This window comes from Sugiyamaella lignohabitans, chromosome C (assembly GCF_001640025.1).
Source record: "Sugiyamaella lignohabitans strain CBS 10342 chromosome C, complete sequence".
Lineage (NCBI taxonomy): Eukaryota > Fungi > Ascomycota > Dipodascomycetes > Dipodascales > Trichomonascaceae > Sugiyamaella > Sugiyamaella lignohabitans.
The window spans coordinates 2,558,703-2,576,382 of NC_031671.1; the positions used below are offsets into that span (position 1 = coordinate 2,558,703).

The 17,680-nt window shown below is 49.2% G+C and overlaps 7 protein-coding genes across 7 annotated transcripts; 4 read left to right on the forward strand and 3 right to left on the reverse strand.

Moving 5' to 3' along the window:
* Positions 1–33: 33 nt before the first annotated feature.
* On the reverse strand, positions 34–918 carry YMC1 (Ymc1p; the record flags this gene model as incomplete). Its single annotated transcript, XM_018881608.1, has 1 exon — positions 34–918. One exon carries the CDS (start codon positions 916–918, stop codon positions 34–36), a length of 885 nt encoding a protein of 294 aa, XP_018734185.1.
* Positions 919–3,647: 2,729 nt separating this feature from the next.
* On the forward strand, positions 3,648–4,685 carry SLG1 (Slg1p; the record flags this gene model as incomplete). The annotated part of the gene is made up of 1 exon (XM_018881610.1): positions 3,648–4,685. One exon carries the CDS (start codon positions 3,648–3,650, stop codon positions 4,683–4,685), a length of 1,038 nt encoding a protein of 345 aa, XP_018734186.1.
* A 1,376-nt stretch (positions 4,686–6,061) lies between these two features.
* On the forward strand, positions 6,062–6,652 carry CHO1 (CDP-diacylglycerol-serine O-phosphatidyltransferase; the record flags this gene model as incomplete). The annotated part of the gene is made up of 1 exon (XM_018881611.1): positions 6,062–6,652. One exon carries the CDS (start codon positions 6,062–6,064, stop codon positions 6,650–6,652), a length of 591 nt encoding a protein of 196 aa, XP_018734187.1.
* Positions 6,653–8,253: 1,601 nt separating this feature from the next.
* Positions 8,254–10,677, forward strand: SLM1 (Slm1p; the record flags this gene model as incomplete). Its single annotated transcript, XM_018881612.1, has 1 exon — positions 8,254–10,677. One exon carries the CDS (start codon positions 8,254–8,256, stop codon positions 10,675–10,677), a length of 2,424 nt encoding a protein of 807 aa, XP_018734188.1.
* A 253-nt stretch (positions 10,678–10,930) lies between these two features.
* Positions 10,931–12,517, reverse strand: ALG11 (alpha-1,2-mannosyltransferase ALG11; the record flags this gene model as incomplete). Its single annotated transcript, XM_018881613.1, has 1 exon — positions 10,931–12,517. One exon carries the CDS (start codon positions 12,515–12,517, stop codon positions 10,931–10,933), a length of 1,587 nt encoding a protein of 528 aa, XP_018734189.1.
* An 817-nt stretch (positions 12,518–13,334) lies between these two features.
* MOB1 (Mob1p) lies at positions 13,335–13,787 on the reverse strand (the record flags this gene model as incomplete). Its single annotated transcript, XM_018881614.1, has 1 exon — positions 13,335–13,787. The coding sequence occupies one exon, from the start codon at positions 13,785–13,787 to the stop codon at positions 13,335–13,337; it is 453 nt and encodes a 150-aa protein (XP_018734190.1).
* A 1,980-nt stretch (positions 13,788–15,767) lies between these two features.
* On the forward strand, positions 15,768–17,519 carry FMP40 (Fmp40p; the record flags this gene model as incomplete). The annotated part of the gene is made up of 1 exon (XM_018881615.1): positions 15,768–17,519. One exon carries the CDS (start codon positions 15,768–15,770, stop codon positions 17,517–17,519), a length of 1,752 nt encoding a protein of 583 aa, XP_018734191.1.
* Positions 17,520–17,680: the final 161 nt, after the last annotated feature.

A 17,680-nucleotide genomic window follows, 5' to 3' on the forward strand; every position in this document is an offset into this window, starting at 1 on the left:
AGGAGACTGGTTTTAGTGTAACATGTTCTAGTTTTATCCGAGGAGACGGAGCGTGAGTTCTACGGACGCGAATGTGGACGCCGAGGCAGGGATGGCTCGTAAGAGGGTGGGCACGATGCCTCGCCAGAACCCTTTGATGCCGCTTTTTTGGAAGGTGGTTTTGGCGGCATCGATTGCGGTGAGTCGCGATCCGAATGGGTGGCCCTGGACTTGGCTTTTGATGACGTCTAAGGGGTACGAAGCCAGCCATAGCGCTTCACCTGCCAGACCGCCGAATGCCATGAGTTTCCAGGCAGGAATGTCTTTTCGACTGGCCACTTCTGGTTTCGCCATTTCTCGTGCCATTAGGTACTCGAACGTCAGAAACCACACTCCGTATGCTTGTACTTCACGAAGAAGAGTCACGGTGAACCCGCGGTACAGACCAGCAATGCCGTATTTCTGGCGGATATGTTTAGCAGCATCAAACGGTCCTTTATACTTGGCATCTTTTTGAGTTTGAATGAGAATTCTTAAATGTTCGACTGGCGAGGCAATAAAACTGTTAGCAAGACCGGCTGTTGCTCCCGCGATGTAGAATTGAGGATATGTCAATTGATGAGGCGAGTTGTTTGTTCGTTGGTTATAGGATAGCAGCTGTCGTTTGGCTTCATGGAATGCGTAGAATTGCACCGATACACACGCCCCTACACCTATCAACGGAGCAGTAGTTCCTTTATAAAAAGCACTCAACCCTTCATTTTTCAGGGTCTGAGTGACCGCCTCAACCCCCGAACTGAACTGACCAGTCTGAAGTCGCACTTTCACCAGATCAAATGGCTGGCCCACCAGCACCTGCACGGCTCCACCCACAAACCCAGCACCAGTGTCTTTCACCTTCCGCGAAATAGAATTATCAGGACGTCCTACTTCCGCCATTGCTCCGTCAACAAAATCAACACCCAACTGGCCAACTTTCCCGGCCTGAAAAGTTCATTTCTCTCTTCTGATCTCACATAACTTTTCCAAATTGCGTCATTCGCCGTGACCGGGGTGTGTGTGCCTCCGGCGGCTGGGGCTCCGCCCCAGACCCCGCGGCTCCTCTCGCTGCGCTCGAGTCGAGCGAGGGGGTGTCCAGAGGAAAAGGGGGGGGGGGTGGTCAACAGCGGGTGGTTTTTCTAGAGTCGGGTGAAAAAAAAAAAAAACCTGACAGGACCCCTCTCCACCGCCCCACCACCAGCCCAAACCCTCCGCAAAACAACTCGAGCGAAGCGAGAGGAGCAACCAGGGTCTGGGGCGGAGCCCCAGCCGCCGGAGGCAGACCGCCCCGAGAAATTTCGAGGGTCCCGGAAGACCCTGGCAGCGGACTCAGGGGTAACAGGATCCCAGTCGGGCACGGGCGCGGCGGTGCAAACTTTAAATTTTCCGGCGTCGAATGAGCAGCGCTCAATTAGGGAATACGCTAGACCCGAACCAGTAGCACCATTAGCCTCGAAACCGCAACCCGTTTCGGGCCAAGCCCCGCCTGCCTGTTCGGTGTGGTCGGGGTCTGGAGCCCTCGCTGCCTCCGGCGGCTGGGGCTCCGCCCCAGACCCAGCTGCTCCTCTCGCTGCGCTCGAGTCGTTTACGTCGGGGAGTCCTCCTCGCTAAAACTCCTGCGAAGCAGGAGCAACCCGGGTCTGGGGCGGAGCCCCAGCCGCCGGAGGCAGACCCCCCGCCAGCCGTGCGGGACGCGAGGGTTAGGCCAAGGGAATTGCTTTTTGCCAGGAATTCAAGGGGGTGGAAAATGCAGGTGATAACAGAGTTGTAGCCCTGGAAACAGGCCGTGGCTGGAGCGCGAGAGAGATAACCGAGAGTACGGTAGGTTCGTTCGTAGCGAGCCTGACGGGCTGGCAGGCGAAGGCCGCCAAGGACTTTTTCTCCACCAAAAAAAAGCGGCGTATAATGAGAATTATAAATTTATACTTTTTTTCGGGGTTGAATGGCCGTCCGACTGCTGCTGCCTGTGAGACCGCGGCCGCCTCATCAGCCAGCAGCACAGGCAGATCTCGTTCGGCCTTGCAAGCTCCTGCCGGGCTGCCACTCGCCCGGCCGGTGGGCCCAGGTGTCACTAGCCCACATCGGCCAGGCCAGCAGCCAGGCCAGCCGGCTGGGGTCCCTTCCCTCAAACCAGGCAGGCAGCCAGGCTGGAGGCGGCCGCGGCAGTCAAAAGTGTCAGCCAATTAACCCCTTTTTCGCGCTTGCCCGCCCGCGACGGCCGCCTTTTTCTGTCCCGTCCTGGCACTCGCGTGTCTCGCACATTAACTTCTGCTGCAGACGCCGCCGATCCGTCGCTCATAGACGTAAACGGCAGACAGCTAAATTTTTTATTCCGGCACCAGGGGGGTCCGGGTCTGCCTCCGGCGGCTGGGGCTCCGCCCCAGACCCTGGTTGCTCCTGCTTCGCAGGAGTTTGGCAGGGACAGCCCACGCAACGACTCGAGCGCAGCGAGAGGAGCAGCCAGGGTCTGGGGCGGAGCCCCAGCCGCCGGAGGCACACCATCCCCCCTAGTGACCCCCATTCTTGCTCCCGTTGCGGCGGCCCCGCGATAGGCGTGGTGTGCGTCCGGAAGCGCGTTTGCAGCATGCATATGCGTGTTCGCGATCTGCTGTCTCCCCTCTCAGGCCCATCCCAGGCCCCTCCCAGGCCCCTCCCTCCCCCTCAGGTCTCCCCATTCGGGCCCCGCCAGGCCCCTCCCTGTGGACAGAAGCTAGGCCCAGACGAGCGTGGCCATGCGACAGCAGGAGCGTTGCTGGCGTTTTCTATATTTTGTTTTTTTTCTTGCTGCTGTTATTTATTTTATTTCTATTTTTGATATTGGATTTTTTGATTTTTATTTTTTTGGTTTCATTCGCTCACGCAACCAGGTCACTCGCTCGCTCGCTCGCTCATCCATCCTCTGAACAGCATTATTTTCCACTGCTTGACTGCCTGACTGACTGCTTCTGCTTCTGCTGCTGCTGCTCTGCTCATCCTTCAGCCAGACTCAGACACCCACAGATCGGATATCCACCACCTGGCAGCCAGCTTTTATTATTATTTTATTTTATTATCTCACACAAAACACTCACACCACTCACTCACTCACTCATCCACAAATTTACAAATTTACAGATTCACACATCCTAAGAAAGCAGGGCATTGACGATTTTTTATTTAATCAATCTAAAAAAAATCGCCTGTCGAACCCATCAAAAAAATATAATCCAACATCCAACCTCTGCTGGTGCCTGGTTCCTCAGTCAACCACAAACGAACACCAGCACCCGACTCTCGCTTCACTTACCACCCCAACAGCACCCGTCAGCCGACCACTCTCGGCTCACGAACCTCTTCTCCGCCCACCGACGCGAACTCACCGCTTCACGGGCCCCTCAACACCACCACAGTCGCGTCACTTCCTAACTGTAAGTACTTCAAGGGGGGGGACTGCCTCCGGCGGCTGGGGCTCCGCCCCAGACCCTGGTTGCTCCTCTCGCTTCGCTCGAGTCGTTGCGTCTCGGTCCCCAGCAAAAAAACTCCTGCGAAGCAGGAGCAACCAGGGTCTGGGGCGGAGCCCCAGCCGCCGGAGGCAGTCCTCGACCCCCCTAGCACACCCAGGAAACAGAACTAACCCGTGTAGAGAGAGAATGGTCAGGCTACGGACGGTAGCGATCGCGGCTTTCGCGGGCCTGGTGTCAGGCCAGACATTTCAGGGATGCTATAACTCGGCAGGAAGTATGGTGTCGAACGGCACTTATACGTGGCAGTCAAAATCGCACTGTTCCACGGCGTGTTCGGCCCTGGGGTACAGCATAATTGCCACTCATAATGGAAACGAGTGTTATTGCGGTAATAGTTTACCGCCGTCAAGTGATAAGGTCGACCAGAACCAGTGTAATGTGGTCTGTACGGGCTATGGCAACGAAATGTGTGGTAGTGCAAGCACGTTTTCCGTTTATTCAATCGCCGATACTACCAGTACAGACCCTGATACCAGCAGTTCGTCCGCTGCTGGATCCAGTGCTACTGGTGGCTCGTCAACCAGTCCAAGTGGCAGTTCAACTGCTTCGTCGGTTTCGTCTGCTTCTGCTAGTAATCCTAGTGGTTCGGGCTCTTCAAGTACGAAAACATCGTCTTCTGATACCTCATCAGCATCAGGCTCATCAACGTCGCCATCGTTGTCTTCATCACAATCTTCACAATCGTCATCTTCACAGTCGTCTTCGGCCTCTTCGTCGTCTTCGTCTGCTTCTTCGGCATCTGATAGCAGTTCTTCTGGAAAGACTACTGCCTCTGCGAATAAGAATCATGGATCTAAGATCTCGGGAGGTGCGATTGCCGGCATTGTAATTGGAGTAGTGGCTGCTCTGGCTATTATTGGCGCTACTCTTGTATTCCTCAAGAAACGACGCTCGTCATATGACCATTATAGTCCATCGACGTCTCCCGACCGGTTTAAAGAGCCATTTGGAGTGCGACCACCAGATCTGCCGTTTGGCGGACCTCCTCCACGCTACGGAATGTCGTCGGACGAGGCACTAGCGGCTGGAGCCGGCCATCAAATCGACCAACGACTCAACCCCGTCATGCTCGGTGAGCGACGCATTTCCGTCGGCAGTCTGGCCGATGCCAGAGACTACAGCCGCAAAATCCTGCGAGTAGCTAACCCTGACGACGACGCCTAATCCCTCCACCATATTTCCACTACCCTCTAACCACCACTTCACCATCTTTCCACTACCCTCTAACCACCACTTCACCACTTCACCACCTTTCCACCACCCTCTAACGCCCTCTAACCACTACTTTCACCACCACTCAACATCCGATTTCCCATCACCAATTCACAACGAACTCACCACCACCCCGCCAGAATCGACTCTGGCACCCGCACCGCAACGCAGACCACCCCCGTGGACACCCGACACTCCATTTGCATTATTACCACCGCCGTCCACCTCTCACCCGCCCCACCACCCCACCACCCCACCACCCCTCTAACCCCGCCAAAACACTGTCACGATCCGCGCCTCATAGAAACACTTTTGACGTTTTGTTCTCTTCCTGTCTTATTTTATTTTATTACTTTCCCCCACTCACCCCACTCCCACTCGGGGTGCCCCGCTGCCTCCGGCGGCTGGGGCTCCGCCCCAGACCCTGGTTGCTCCTGCTTCGCAGGAGTTCTCTACTTCCCGGGTGCCCTGCAGCCTCCGGCGGCTGGGGCTCCGCCCCAGACCCCGCTGCTCCTCTCGCTCCGCTCGAGTCGGCTCCGTCTCTGGCCCCCTCCAACTCCTGCGAAGCAGGAGCAACCAGGGTCTGGGGCGGAGCCCCAGCCGCCGGAGGCAGACCCCCCCTCCCTGGCGTTTTCAGGGGGTGAGAGTGAATTTTCACATGCCAGGTTCAGCCGCGCCAGCCCCGACAGGAGAATGGGAGCAATGCAGCAACAGCTGCGGCCGGTCAGCGGGATATTTTTATTTTTCGAGCGGTGGGTGGTGGGTGGTGAATCAGAGCGACTGACTGACACACTTGCAACATCGCAACTAAGACTGCTAGCAACCACGCCCGTTGTTTGTGAAGATTTTTTAGTTTGTTGAGGCTGTTTGGTTGGTACTTTCAGTGGTATTTATACTTTTTTTTCAAGAACATCATCGACATCGACAATGGCTGATTCGGACGAAGTGCGCTCGCGCTCGAAAATGCAGAGGCGGAGGTCGTCGTTTTTCTCGCCGTCGCCCTCTCCTCCTCACGCAGGTCAGTTTTGGTTGGGGTTTTCTCGTTTCCGTGTCCAGATTCTGTCCTGTCAATGACCGTGAAGTTCCATTGCTTTGAAATCAAAGATTGGCTTTGGCTTTGGTCTTGACTGATGAATCTGAGATGGTTGGAGATTGTGGCACGGGATGATGCTGGTGATACTGGTGATGCTGGTGACGCTGGTGACTCTGGTAATGCTGGTGATGCTGGTAATGCTGGTGATGGTGATACTAACAATTGAACAGGAGAAAAAGAGTTTCTGGCTTTCACGAGCGATAACAGGCACTTTTCGCTGATTCGCAATCTTCATATGGCCGATTTCATCACTCTTCTCAATGGGTACTGTGGTTTCAACAGTATCGTGTCGTCAATTCGCTATGTGATGTCCGACTATACCCAGACCCATTACCTACTGCGAGCCATGGCGTTTGTTCCATTGGGTCTTTTCTTTGATTTTATGGACGGCCGAGTGGCTCGTTGGAGAAACAAGAGCAGTCTGATGGGCCAGGAGCTCGATTCGCTGGCTGATCTGGTGTCGTTTGGCGTTGCTCCTGCCATTATTGCGTTCACCATTGGGTTCCAAACCACTGTCGACACCGTTCTGCTGACGGTATTTGTATTGTGCGGCCTGACTCGTCTGGCCCGGTTCAACGTCACGGTATCCCATATTCCCAAAGACAGCAAAGGCAAATCCAAGTACTTCGAGGGCACACCCATCCCCACGACCCTGGCGCTCGTGACGGTGATGCTGTTCTGGTACAGCCGCGACATGATCCACGACAACCTGCCCTTCAGCACCGCGTTCCCCAACACCCTCATCGAGTTCCACCCGGCCATCCTGCTCTTCGTGCTCAGCGGCAGCGCCATGATCTCCAAGAGCCTCAAGATCCCCAAAATCTAAAAATTCTATATATTTGCGGTACCTTTACATGGCTGGGCGGGGGGCCTGCCTCCGGCGGCTGGGGCTCCGCCCCAGACCCTGGTTGCTCCTCTCGCTTCGCTCGAGTCGTTTCGTCGACGGTCCCAGCCCACTCCTGCTTCGCAGGAGCAACCAGGGTCTGGGGCGGAGCCCCAGCCGCCGGAGGCAAGCCCCCTCCCCCTGCAGGGCCCTGTCGATCGGCCGTTGTGGGAGGTGACGGGCGGATCGGCGGGTCGTGGTGGGGAGCAAGTGTGGCTGAGGAGGGGAGAGTGCCAGGGTGAGAGGGATGGTGGAGGGGTGGAGGGGTGGAGGGGTGAGTGGAGTCTGAAGATAGGAGGTGAGTGAGAGAGGAGTGGGAGTGTGCACGTGATTGGGCGCGGGGTTTGGACCGGGGTGGGAGGTGTGATGTGTACCACCTGCCCGTCACCTGTTGGCAGGGCTGCTGGAGGGGAGGGTGACGGGTGCCTCCGGCGGCTGGGGCTCCGCCCCAGACCCCGTTGCTCCTGCTTCGCAGGAGGTTTCACCCCTCATCCCCCCCTCACCCGACTCGAGCGCAGCGAGAGGAGCAGCGGGGTCTGGGGCGGAGCCCCAGCCGCCGGAGGCAAGCCCCACCCCCCGCCGGAGTGACGGTGCACCAAATCGAGGTGGGGGCTGGCTTGACGTCATCAGCAAAGAAGGCAGGGCTGACTGGCACCAGTGTGAGCAAGACTTGCCCACAACGAGCCATTATTTGCCCTTTAAACTCGCAGCAAATATGCAGATATGCGGCTACGCAGGATCCGCCTTAATCATATGCTAGTGGCAGGTCGGAATGACTTAAGAGGGTTATATACATCTGGCAAGCCATTTGCTGAGTTTATGTTAAGGTTGACCTGATCAGGTTTTTTACTTGCGACTCTTTTTATTTCGTTAGTTTCCCATTTTTTGTATTTCTATTTTGCTATTTGTTAGAACTTTTTGGTATTTGAAAAGTCGTGTTTGATCTTTTTGATACGGTCTGTACTTGGAATTTGTTTTTCTTGATTGATCGCTTTTACTGTGTTATCGGACAAAGAAGGTGAGACGTCATCTACCTCTGACTGTTTGTTGTTACTTGAACTGTTAATATACTTCGTAAGGTTTTTGCGAAAAGGACCAATTGACATTTGTATACGACAAAAGTTGGACGTAAAAGTTGAATTGTCGAAAAAGAAGTTGGTATTGTCACTTGGTTTATAAGGTCATACCACTATATACAGTTGAAAGTGGAGTGGTCAGGCAGACTGCTTTACCGAAGATTGTAATTGACTTAGTTGAACATTGAATTCTGATATTGACTATTGACTTGAATATCGAATATTGACTCGAACTTCGAATATCGAATACTGAATATCGACTATTGACTCGAACATCGAATATCGAATACTGAGTATCTAATATTGACTCGAATATCGAATAGCGAATACTTAATCTCGACTATTGAAACTCACTCACTCGTATCGAAGTCACTATTGAACATTGATTAGACTATCGAATATCGAAGCGAACATAGAATACTGAATAACGACTACTGATAGCGACTACCGAATAATCAAACTTGTAAAATGGACGATTTATACCTCAAATCCATTCCTACTAACTCGCAGCCGACCGATATCCTTGCTGCAAGGTTCTCGACTTGGAGAAAGGTTATTCGTGCTCTGAATGTTTATTTCAGAGAGGTCGCCACTGTTCAGGACGAGTATGTTCGTCAGAATGTGCGTCTGGGTCACGCGGTGAATTTCCCTTTTTTTGAAAATGGTACCTCGGATGGCGGTAATCACTCTGGTTCGGCGGGAGATTTCCCCGACCATGAGGACCGCATGTTCGCTCCCTTTGGTAGCAACTCGATTGCCGATGTTCCTGGCAACTTGATCCAATACCATCGTACCCAGGCCGCTGCTGCCTCGAGAACTTCTAAAGAACTGATACAAAATCTCATTCCAAGACTTGAGGACTTGCGTCGTGACTTGCTAGTTAAGATCAAGGAAATCAAGAACTTGGGCAGTGATTTTAGAAACAACGTTGCCAAGGAGCAACAGGGCACTGCTAGGGATCTGAATGCCTATGTAAATGCTATTGAAGTCATCTCCACCAACCCAGCAAGCTTATCTGCCAAGCACGACCCTTATCTGTTAAGGCCTGCTCTTGAAAAGCAAATCAATCGTCAAGTTAACGAAGAAAACTATCTTTTAGAGGCCTTTTTGAACTTGCAAGGGTCTGGCCAGGAGCTGGAAAAAGTCGTGACTCAAGAAGTACAACAAGCGTTATCGGTATTTGCCAAACTATTAGGCATTCAAGGTCAAAATACCACCGACTTATTTAACAAAATCATTGAGGGATACGTCGCCAAGAGCCCTACTGCCGAATGGGACGCTTTTATCGCGAGAGACGATAACTTTGTGGACCCCAATCTTAAACCTCGTAAAGTCGAGGATATCTCATACAAGTACCAGGATTCATACTTGGCTCATGAAGTTCGCACCGGCTATTTAGAAAGACGTTCAAAGTACCTCAAGTCGTACTCTCGTGCTTGGTATGTGTTGACTCCTTCGTTTTTGCACGAATTCAAATCAAATGATCGCAAACATGATCCTCACCCTGTTATGTCTCTTTCTTTAGACGACTGTCAATTGACCCATGACCCCAAATCTTCCAGCAGTCACTCTCACAAGTTCATTTTGAACGCCAAGCAATCTGGTACTTCGTCTGGTAGAGGTCACAACTGGGTGTTCAGAGCCGAATCCAAAGAAAAGATGGAGGAGTGGTTCAAGGATTTGAGCACTTTGACCAACTTGTCTTCTCCTAACGAGCGGGTTGCCAAGATTTTCAAGTCTGTTCCTGGCACTTCTGCTGCTACTGCCGGTGCTGCTACTGCTGCTGCTGGTGTTTCTGCTGGTGTTGCTGCTGGTGCTGGTGCTGGTGCTGGTGCTGGAGAATCAGGTACTGGAGCTGCTGAATCAGGTGCTGTTGACGGAATTGCTGGTGAATCTGAAGCTGCTGTTGTAGGACCCAGTGCCGACCTTGATGGGAATGTTTCAAGTGCTGGAGACGGTGGTCACTTTGGCGGAGACCATACTGTCGATTATACACAAGTGGCTCGTGACGGCCATGTTGCTGGAGCCGCTGCATTTGCTGGAGCTACTGGTGCTGCTGCTGGTGTCGGTGGATTTACAGCTATTGCTGCTCACGACGTCGAGCGTCACTCTGCCCACAGTCGCTCGATCCGATCTCACACTCCACATATCGATGAGAATGGTGATACATACATTCCAGTAGTAGCACCCATCTCGTCACCTGTGCCATCTGACACTTCAGGTGTCACTTCTAATGGCGAACCGTTCCAAGATGAGTCTGACCGTTATGGAGCAACTGAACACAATTTAGACGAGGGAACTCAGACCATTGACAACAGCGTTTACAGCGAACACGTCGGTGATGAGGAACGAACCCGGGGCAGGTTCCCTAGCGAGGTCAACCTTGAACATACAGTTGACCCTGAACAGGCAGTTGACGAGGAAACCTTGCACCGTGAGGCTGCTGCTTTCATTGTCCCCTCGGACTTACCCAATAACAACACTTCGGACACTGCTGTTGACGACCAGGCTTCTGTATTCACATACGACCTGACCCATACAGCAGCCACACTTCCAGACGACAAGGACTTCAAGCCTGTTGGCAGCGAGATCCCCGTGCACATTGAACGACGTCTGACCGCCACCAGACACAAGGAAGAAGAAATCGAAGGAACCGGTATCGGCATTGCCCGCCACCCCGACGAGGCCCAGGAGTCTGAAGAGGCACTTATCTCGCGTCGTCGCAGTTCAGTCGCCTCACACAAACGTCCTCAACGAGCTCCTTCACGCAAAGCCACTGGTTCCTACGGCACCGATGAGCTCAAACCGCTCTCACCAGTCGAAGCCTCAGAACCAGCACCGCTGTTCTTCGCCAACGGCCTGCCATCAACCACCGGCGGCGCCGACAATTAGTATTACTCTGTTTTTTTCCTACTTCACCTGTAACAATTAGCAACCCTATAAATATACGAGAGTGTGCTCGTGCCTCCGGCGGCTGGGGCGCTGCCCCAGACCCCGATGCTCCTGCTTCGCAGGAGTTGCTGGGACCGTCGACGCCCGACTCGAGCGCAGCGAGAGGAGCAATGGGGTCTGGGTCAACGCCCCAGCCGCCGGAGGCATGTCCCCGTTCGTCGTAGAATTACATTAATAAATATATACGATATACTTAGTCGAATTTGCCGGCGAGCAGACGCTGTTTCTGGCGGATTTTTTCGAGTTTGAGGAGCGTGTTGACGCGGAGGTCCCAGGCGTTGGCAAACGCCTCGTCCGAGAACCGTTGGGCCGCTTGGTATGCTCGCTGGCGGTATTTGAACGCGGTGGCGTCGTCCAGGGCAAATGCTTTGGTGAGAGCCTGTTCCAGGGTGTCGGAGCCGGCGTCTTTGGCGGAATAGTCTGGATCGGTATCGGACTTGAACAGGAAACCAGGCACTCCTTCGTCGTCTTTGACGATGTCCAGTTTAGGACCAGCAGAGTCGTGGACAACTGGTATTAACCCAGCAGCCATGTACTCCACAACACCCATACCGAAATGCTCGTTCCACATGGCATTGACACCGATAGACGCTGTTTGTAGCATGGCTTTGACGTTGGGCCAGGGTGCGTCCAACACAAAAGTAACGTTGTCGTCAGTCAGCTCGAGTTCTCGGGCGAGTAGTCGTAGAGAGTACACACGAGACTTGTCCTCGTCGTTTCTCACTGATCCGAGCAAGATCAAGTGAGGACGAGTAGCAACAGTGCCTTTACTCTCGTTATGCTTGGTCAGGATCTTGGCGAACTCTCGAATCACGAGATCGTGTCGTTTCTCGGGTCTGAACTGGCCAATGTAGACAGCTACAGGACTGCGTGGTTTCGAGCCCTCTTCAGGAGCCTCAAAGTCCTGAGTGGCACATGGTGGGAACACAGTTCGAATGTGGTCGGTTTTGTTCATCCACCAGATCGATTTGATGTGGTTGTTTGTCCAGGTCGAGTTGGTAGCCACAATTGACGCATAAGATCCGACGTAAGCATAGGCAAGACTCATGAGTTTCCAGTAAATGTATTTAATGGAAAATGTCGATACTTTGTTAAGCATGTCTTTGGAGATGAATGGATAGTGGACATAGGCACAGACAGGAATGTTCAATACCCAAGAGATAAAGGGGTAGGTAAAAGGATATCCCATGGTATCAACAAACACATCAGGAACAAGCAGAGAAACCGCTTCTTTAGCAAGCATCACAGAACCAATGGCTTGACCGATTAACGTGAACCGGGTCCAGAAACTGTCTTCGACAAGTCGTCTTTTGGTCAAGAAAATGAATACAACTCGTGACTCATCAACAGTAATTCCAAATCTTTCAGCAACACGGGTTAAAATAACACTTGGAATAACCCCCTCTTCAGCACCAACATAGATAGCACAAATATTGAGTTCATTATTTTCAAGAGTCTGCTTGACAGCGGCCCATAGAACCCGTTCACCACCGCCGCCAGAATTGGCAAATGGGTGGAAAAATCCGAAAATAATCTTACGACCAATTCTATTGCCCTGTTTATCGAAACGAACAGCAGTAGTCAGTGCCTTTTTCGACAGTTTGGATACTGATAGAGGCAGGATGTTGGTATAGTATGAAGCGTTTGAACCTGCCAAAATCAATTGTCTTCTAATAGTGAGAGCTTTGTCGCCAAAATGGGGCAGAGTAGCACCTGTATCTCTAGCAGCTTCAAGATACTCTCTGTACTCGTCAGGAGGTGTTCTTAACTGTTTACCCATCTTATAAGCATAGTACCGAAGAACCACGTATATAATGCCCGAAATGATAATAGCAATCAGCAGCAACACTGCGACCACAAGGTCCCAGCCAAAAACAGCTCTGCCAATTCTCATTGCAACGGAATCAGAAATCAAGACGAAAAGTCCAAAGTTAATCTATCTCAATTAATCCGACTACGGAATTTCGAGCTCAATTGATGAATAATCTTTTACACCAGATTTTTCAGAAAACGATTTGAAATCAAATCAAACCTGGTAGATTATATAATTGTACTTTTCACAAAAGCAATTGGCGTGGAAATGAGTCTCCTTGACGAATGCAAACCACTGGCCAATTCTGCTCTCAATTTTCTGGAATTGAAAAAATCAAAAAATCTCGATCTAGCATATACACATGTTCGGATAATATATATGCCCTAACCCATATCAATACAACCGCTGAATGACTGGATTCCGGAACCAAATCACATTCTATGGGGAGGGGGTGTGCCTCCGGCGGCTGGGGCTCTGCCCCAGACCCCGTGGCTCCTCTCGCTCCGCTCGAGTCGTTACGTGGGGATCCCCTCGCGAACTCCTGCGAAATAGGAGCAAAAATAGGGTCTGATAGCTGGCCACGACTTGGTGCTCAAAGGGGGTTGAAATTTGCCAAATTGTCTAATTAAGCTGTCAGAATCTGTCAGAATCTGTCAAAAGCTATCAGAAGCTGTCAAAAGCTGTCAAAAGCTGCCAGAATTTATATAAACAGTGGAATAAATATAGAGAAAGCTAGAAATACCGTCGAAAATCACAACCGTACTAGGACCATTGATGTACTCGATTATTTGCCATCACTGGCAAGCATTATATCAATGAGTTCTTGTAGAGGCGCAAATTCAGCAGCGTCAACAAGCTGAAACTCGTTGCAAAACAGTACAAAATGTTTGAGGGAGGTGTTCAAATGCTGGTGCATCTTTAATTCGGTGATGTGCTCAAAGTGATGACAATAGATATGAGCGTACACTCGGAAAAGTCGTTTTAGGATGGTCTTGAACACAGCAGGTGCATCTTTAGAAAATGGTACACCAGTCTTGCTGGGAAAATACTTTTCGTTGTTGAAATATGTCTGGACCCATGTCATGAGATTCTCAATGTACTCTGGAGCGCTAACTTTGGTGGCTCGTTTGTATTTGGGGTTATTAGGATCTTGCCAGAGGTATTCATATTGGTCACCTGCCAGCATTCTTGGACATGTAACTGGTGAACAAAATTCAGTTATCGTGCCGTATAGCATATTGACCTGGTTGAAAAAGTCCACAACATGGACTGCGATCCATTCAGTAACATCTTCACCTTCTGGAAGTTTGACTGCCTGTCTCAAAGCTCCACCACCAAGTGTACTTTCAGCGTACTGTCGAAGATAATCATATTGATTCTCGGTGGTTGGTTTGTTCTTGAATGTACGTGTTGTACGAACGTTACTGCTGTACGAGGGGTTAGTTGGCGATCTAAGTGGGATCTAAGTGGTTTGTGAACACCTTCACAACAAAGAAAAGCCAGTGAAATATCCCTTATTTGATACTTACAAAGTCTGGAAGAAGTTTGACATTGTAGCTTATTGTGTTGATGCGAGAGTGGTATAATGTTAAATTGGAATCGGATCGTGCACGTCTGAATGTAAACAAACAATGATGCATGCTGAGTTGATCATCTGCACGGCTGCCTCGATTCCTGTCCTCCACTCGCTACTGGAAGCCAAGAAAAAATAACTGCTAACTATTTGTGTAGAAATAAAGTTTTGGAGAAAGCAAAGAAGGAATTCTGTACCCTGATTCAGGTTTCAGTTATTCTCTTGCTTTTCAGCTGGCTGCATAGATTATGACAATCTACGTCTTAAATAAGCAACAGATGTAATAGGTATGTAGATATAGAACTTGAAAGATGAATAGTAGGGGTCTTTGTAAAAATGATTGAACTCAATCAACTACTCTCCCGACATTCTGGAAAGAAGTACGTGTCAGAGCAGTGTTATTTCGTGTTTGGTATAGGTCGTGCAGCAGACTTTTGGTAGTCGACTCAACCGCCCCAGCGTAAAAAGAGATACAGGATAATGCTAAGTAGCAATACGACTAATGCTCCTATAACACGTTTGTCAAGAAGATAATCTTCGATCGTATTTAGTATCAACTTGTCTTCGTACTTTTCAGCAGCATCTTCGACCAGTGGGTTATCCATGATATGTTTTAGGTGGTGATAATATCAACAGTGAATTTGAGGATGTGGGTGTGATTTGGTTAAGAAGTCCGTCTTATTACAAAATAAAATTGAGAAGAAAACTTGAGAGAGGGCTACTATTTGTAGGTTTAGATATTCAATAAGGTAAGGCGGTTGAACCCGCATTCCATTAATATCAAGGCACATAGAGTTAAATATCGGTGCAAGAACTTTGAAACCAAGCATATTATGACATTATGACGAAATTATTACACCAGTGGAAACAGAGTTGGTCGGGATATGTTTTGTTCAAAATAAACTTGTATTTTTAAAGTATAATCAAAGAGCTGGTTGAGCGACTGTCTTGTGGTACCCTATAAGCATTGTTCCTGTTAGATCTTGGTAGACTTGCAGGAACTTGCATATAGTTCTTATCTTGATTACCCCTGAGTGTCGATCATTCCTAAATAATCAGAATATGAAGAGCGAGTGAGGTTAAAGCAGAACACATTGATGATATTTCACGAGTTCAAAAATCATTCAATATAGGACAGAAGACAAATTCTAATCAGAATTGTGATTGGTTTGGTATAATAACAAGTCAGAATATGAGGCTTCTCAAATTGAATTGTTTAAGTACACGGCGAGTATTTTCAAACTCGGGTTATGAGGAGAGCTGTCAAGAGAGTTTTAAAAAATCACTTATATTCAAACCCTTTCACCCCAACATCTAAAACAATTATTCGTCAAAGCTTGATACTTCAATAACGCTATTTCTCACACTTTCACAGAATAATTCCGCAGTTTATTGAAGTAAGAAAGAAGTACCATTCTTCTAAGTCATCAAGAAAAGGATATATTGCACAGTTCATCTTTTGAAACCCAACCTCTTTCCCTAACCATTTCTTCCAATATGAAGGGAACTGATGAGCAACAATATCGACTGGAAAGCAATTCTCTATAACGAGGTTAGGGTTCTAATCCTATTGATACCCCACAACTTCTTAATATTCTAGATTTTCTAGATTCATTCTCAACTTCACAATAGATCTTTACCAAGATGACGACTTTTCAGAAGCTAACAAAAACATCGACATTCACACAATTCCTAACTCCAGATGCCAAAGTTCCTACTATAGAAGCAGCCAAGTCGGCAGGAGCCGAACTTATCCGCACAGCCAGAATGGTCGAAGGAAGTTTCACATGGCTTGTACCGGGTATTTTGGAAGGAAAAGAAAATCCAAAATATGAGGTAGTGGCAGTTTCACCTTCTGCGATGAAGGATTTAGGTCTTCAGGAAGGAGAAGAAACCACCGAGTTGTTCAAAGAAACCGTTTCAGGCTACAGCAGTCGAGTGGACGCTATTGGCGTTTATCCATGGGCCCAGGCTTATGCAGGATGGCAATTCGGACAATGGGCAGGTCAATTAGGAGATGGAAGAGCAGTCAGCCTTTTTGAAGGAACTAATAAAACTACTGGAAAGCGATATGAACTGCAATTGAAGGGTGGAGGCCTAACTCCCTATTCGCGGTTTGCCGACGGAAAGGCAGTTCTCAGATCTAGTATTCGTGAAGCACTTGGATCAGAAGCAGTCAATGCACTTGGAATTCCCACGACCCGTGCTCTGTCATTAGTTAATTTACCTGAAACAATGGCCGTGCGTGAGTCTTTGGAAAGTTGTGCTGTAGTGTGTAGAATGGCGGAGACATGGGTGAGAATTGGTACTTTTGACCTTCACCGGGCACGAGGAGCAAGAAAGGAGATGAGAAAATTAGCCGACTACTGTATTGAACATGTATTTGGTTATGAACCTAATAATAGTGGCAGAAAGGTAATTGATGCTGCATCGAAGACGAGGTACCAAGATCTGTATACAGAGATTGTCAAGAGAAATGCCAACACGACAGCGTTATGGCAAGCGTACGGATTTTTAAATGGTGTTCTCAATACTGATAATACGTCTATATTTGGACTAACTTTAGACTATGGTCCATTTGCTTTCATGGATACATTTGACCCAAGTTATACCCCTAATCATGATGACGGTATGCTAAGATATTCCTATAGAAACACCCCCAGTGTCATTTTGTGGAATTTAGTAAGGCTTGGAGAAGACTTGGGTGAGCTACTTGGGGCTGCGCCAGATTTCGTTGATGACACTGAGTTTATTGAAAAGGGACTCAATTCAGAGCAGATAGAAGGTGTTAAAGATAGAGCGGAGACGTTTATAATGGAGTCTCAAAAGGTATTCGAAACAGAGTTTCTCAAGTCATTCAATAAGACCATGGGTAAGAGACTTGGATTGCAAACTTTTGAAGAGGAAGATCATGATAAAATCTTGACGCCGTTATTGGACATGCTTCAAGCATGTGAACTGGACTTTAACCAGTTTTTCCGAAAATTGAGTGATTTAGAACTTTTTGCAGAAACATCCTCACTTGATGTAGAACATTTTTTCCCTCAAATCAGAGGATTTGCTCCAATGTATTCTCTGGAAGAGGCTAAAGACAAGCTTTTGAACTGGATCAACACAGTTTACAAACCAAGGTTGGAGAAAGAGGGCTCGAAGTCAGATGAAGAACGACGAGAGCGTATGCGCAAAGTGAACCCCAAATTTATTTTGAAAGGATGGATTCTGGACGAAGTCATCCAAAAAGCCCGCCAAAATGATTTCACCTTATACCACCAAGTGCAGAAAATGGCCCTCTCTCCCTTTAACGAAACATGGGGACTTCCAGAAGAACTTGAGAACCGTCTGACTGGAGATGTACCACGATCCGAAAGAGACAGTCAGTGTTCCTGCAGCAGTTAAGGTGGTAAATTCGAGACCACTACGGTCATTTTTATTTTTTTCTCATTTGAGTTACACCTAGAGTTACAAGGGTGTAGAACTATAGAATTGAGGATCTCAAGTTATGAGTAGAACAAATATGATTATTTTTGCCTGGTCCCTAAAGGACAACATCAATCATT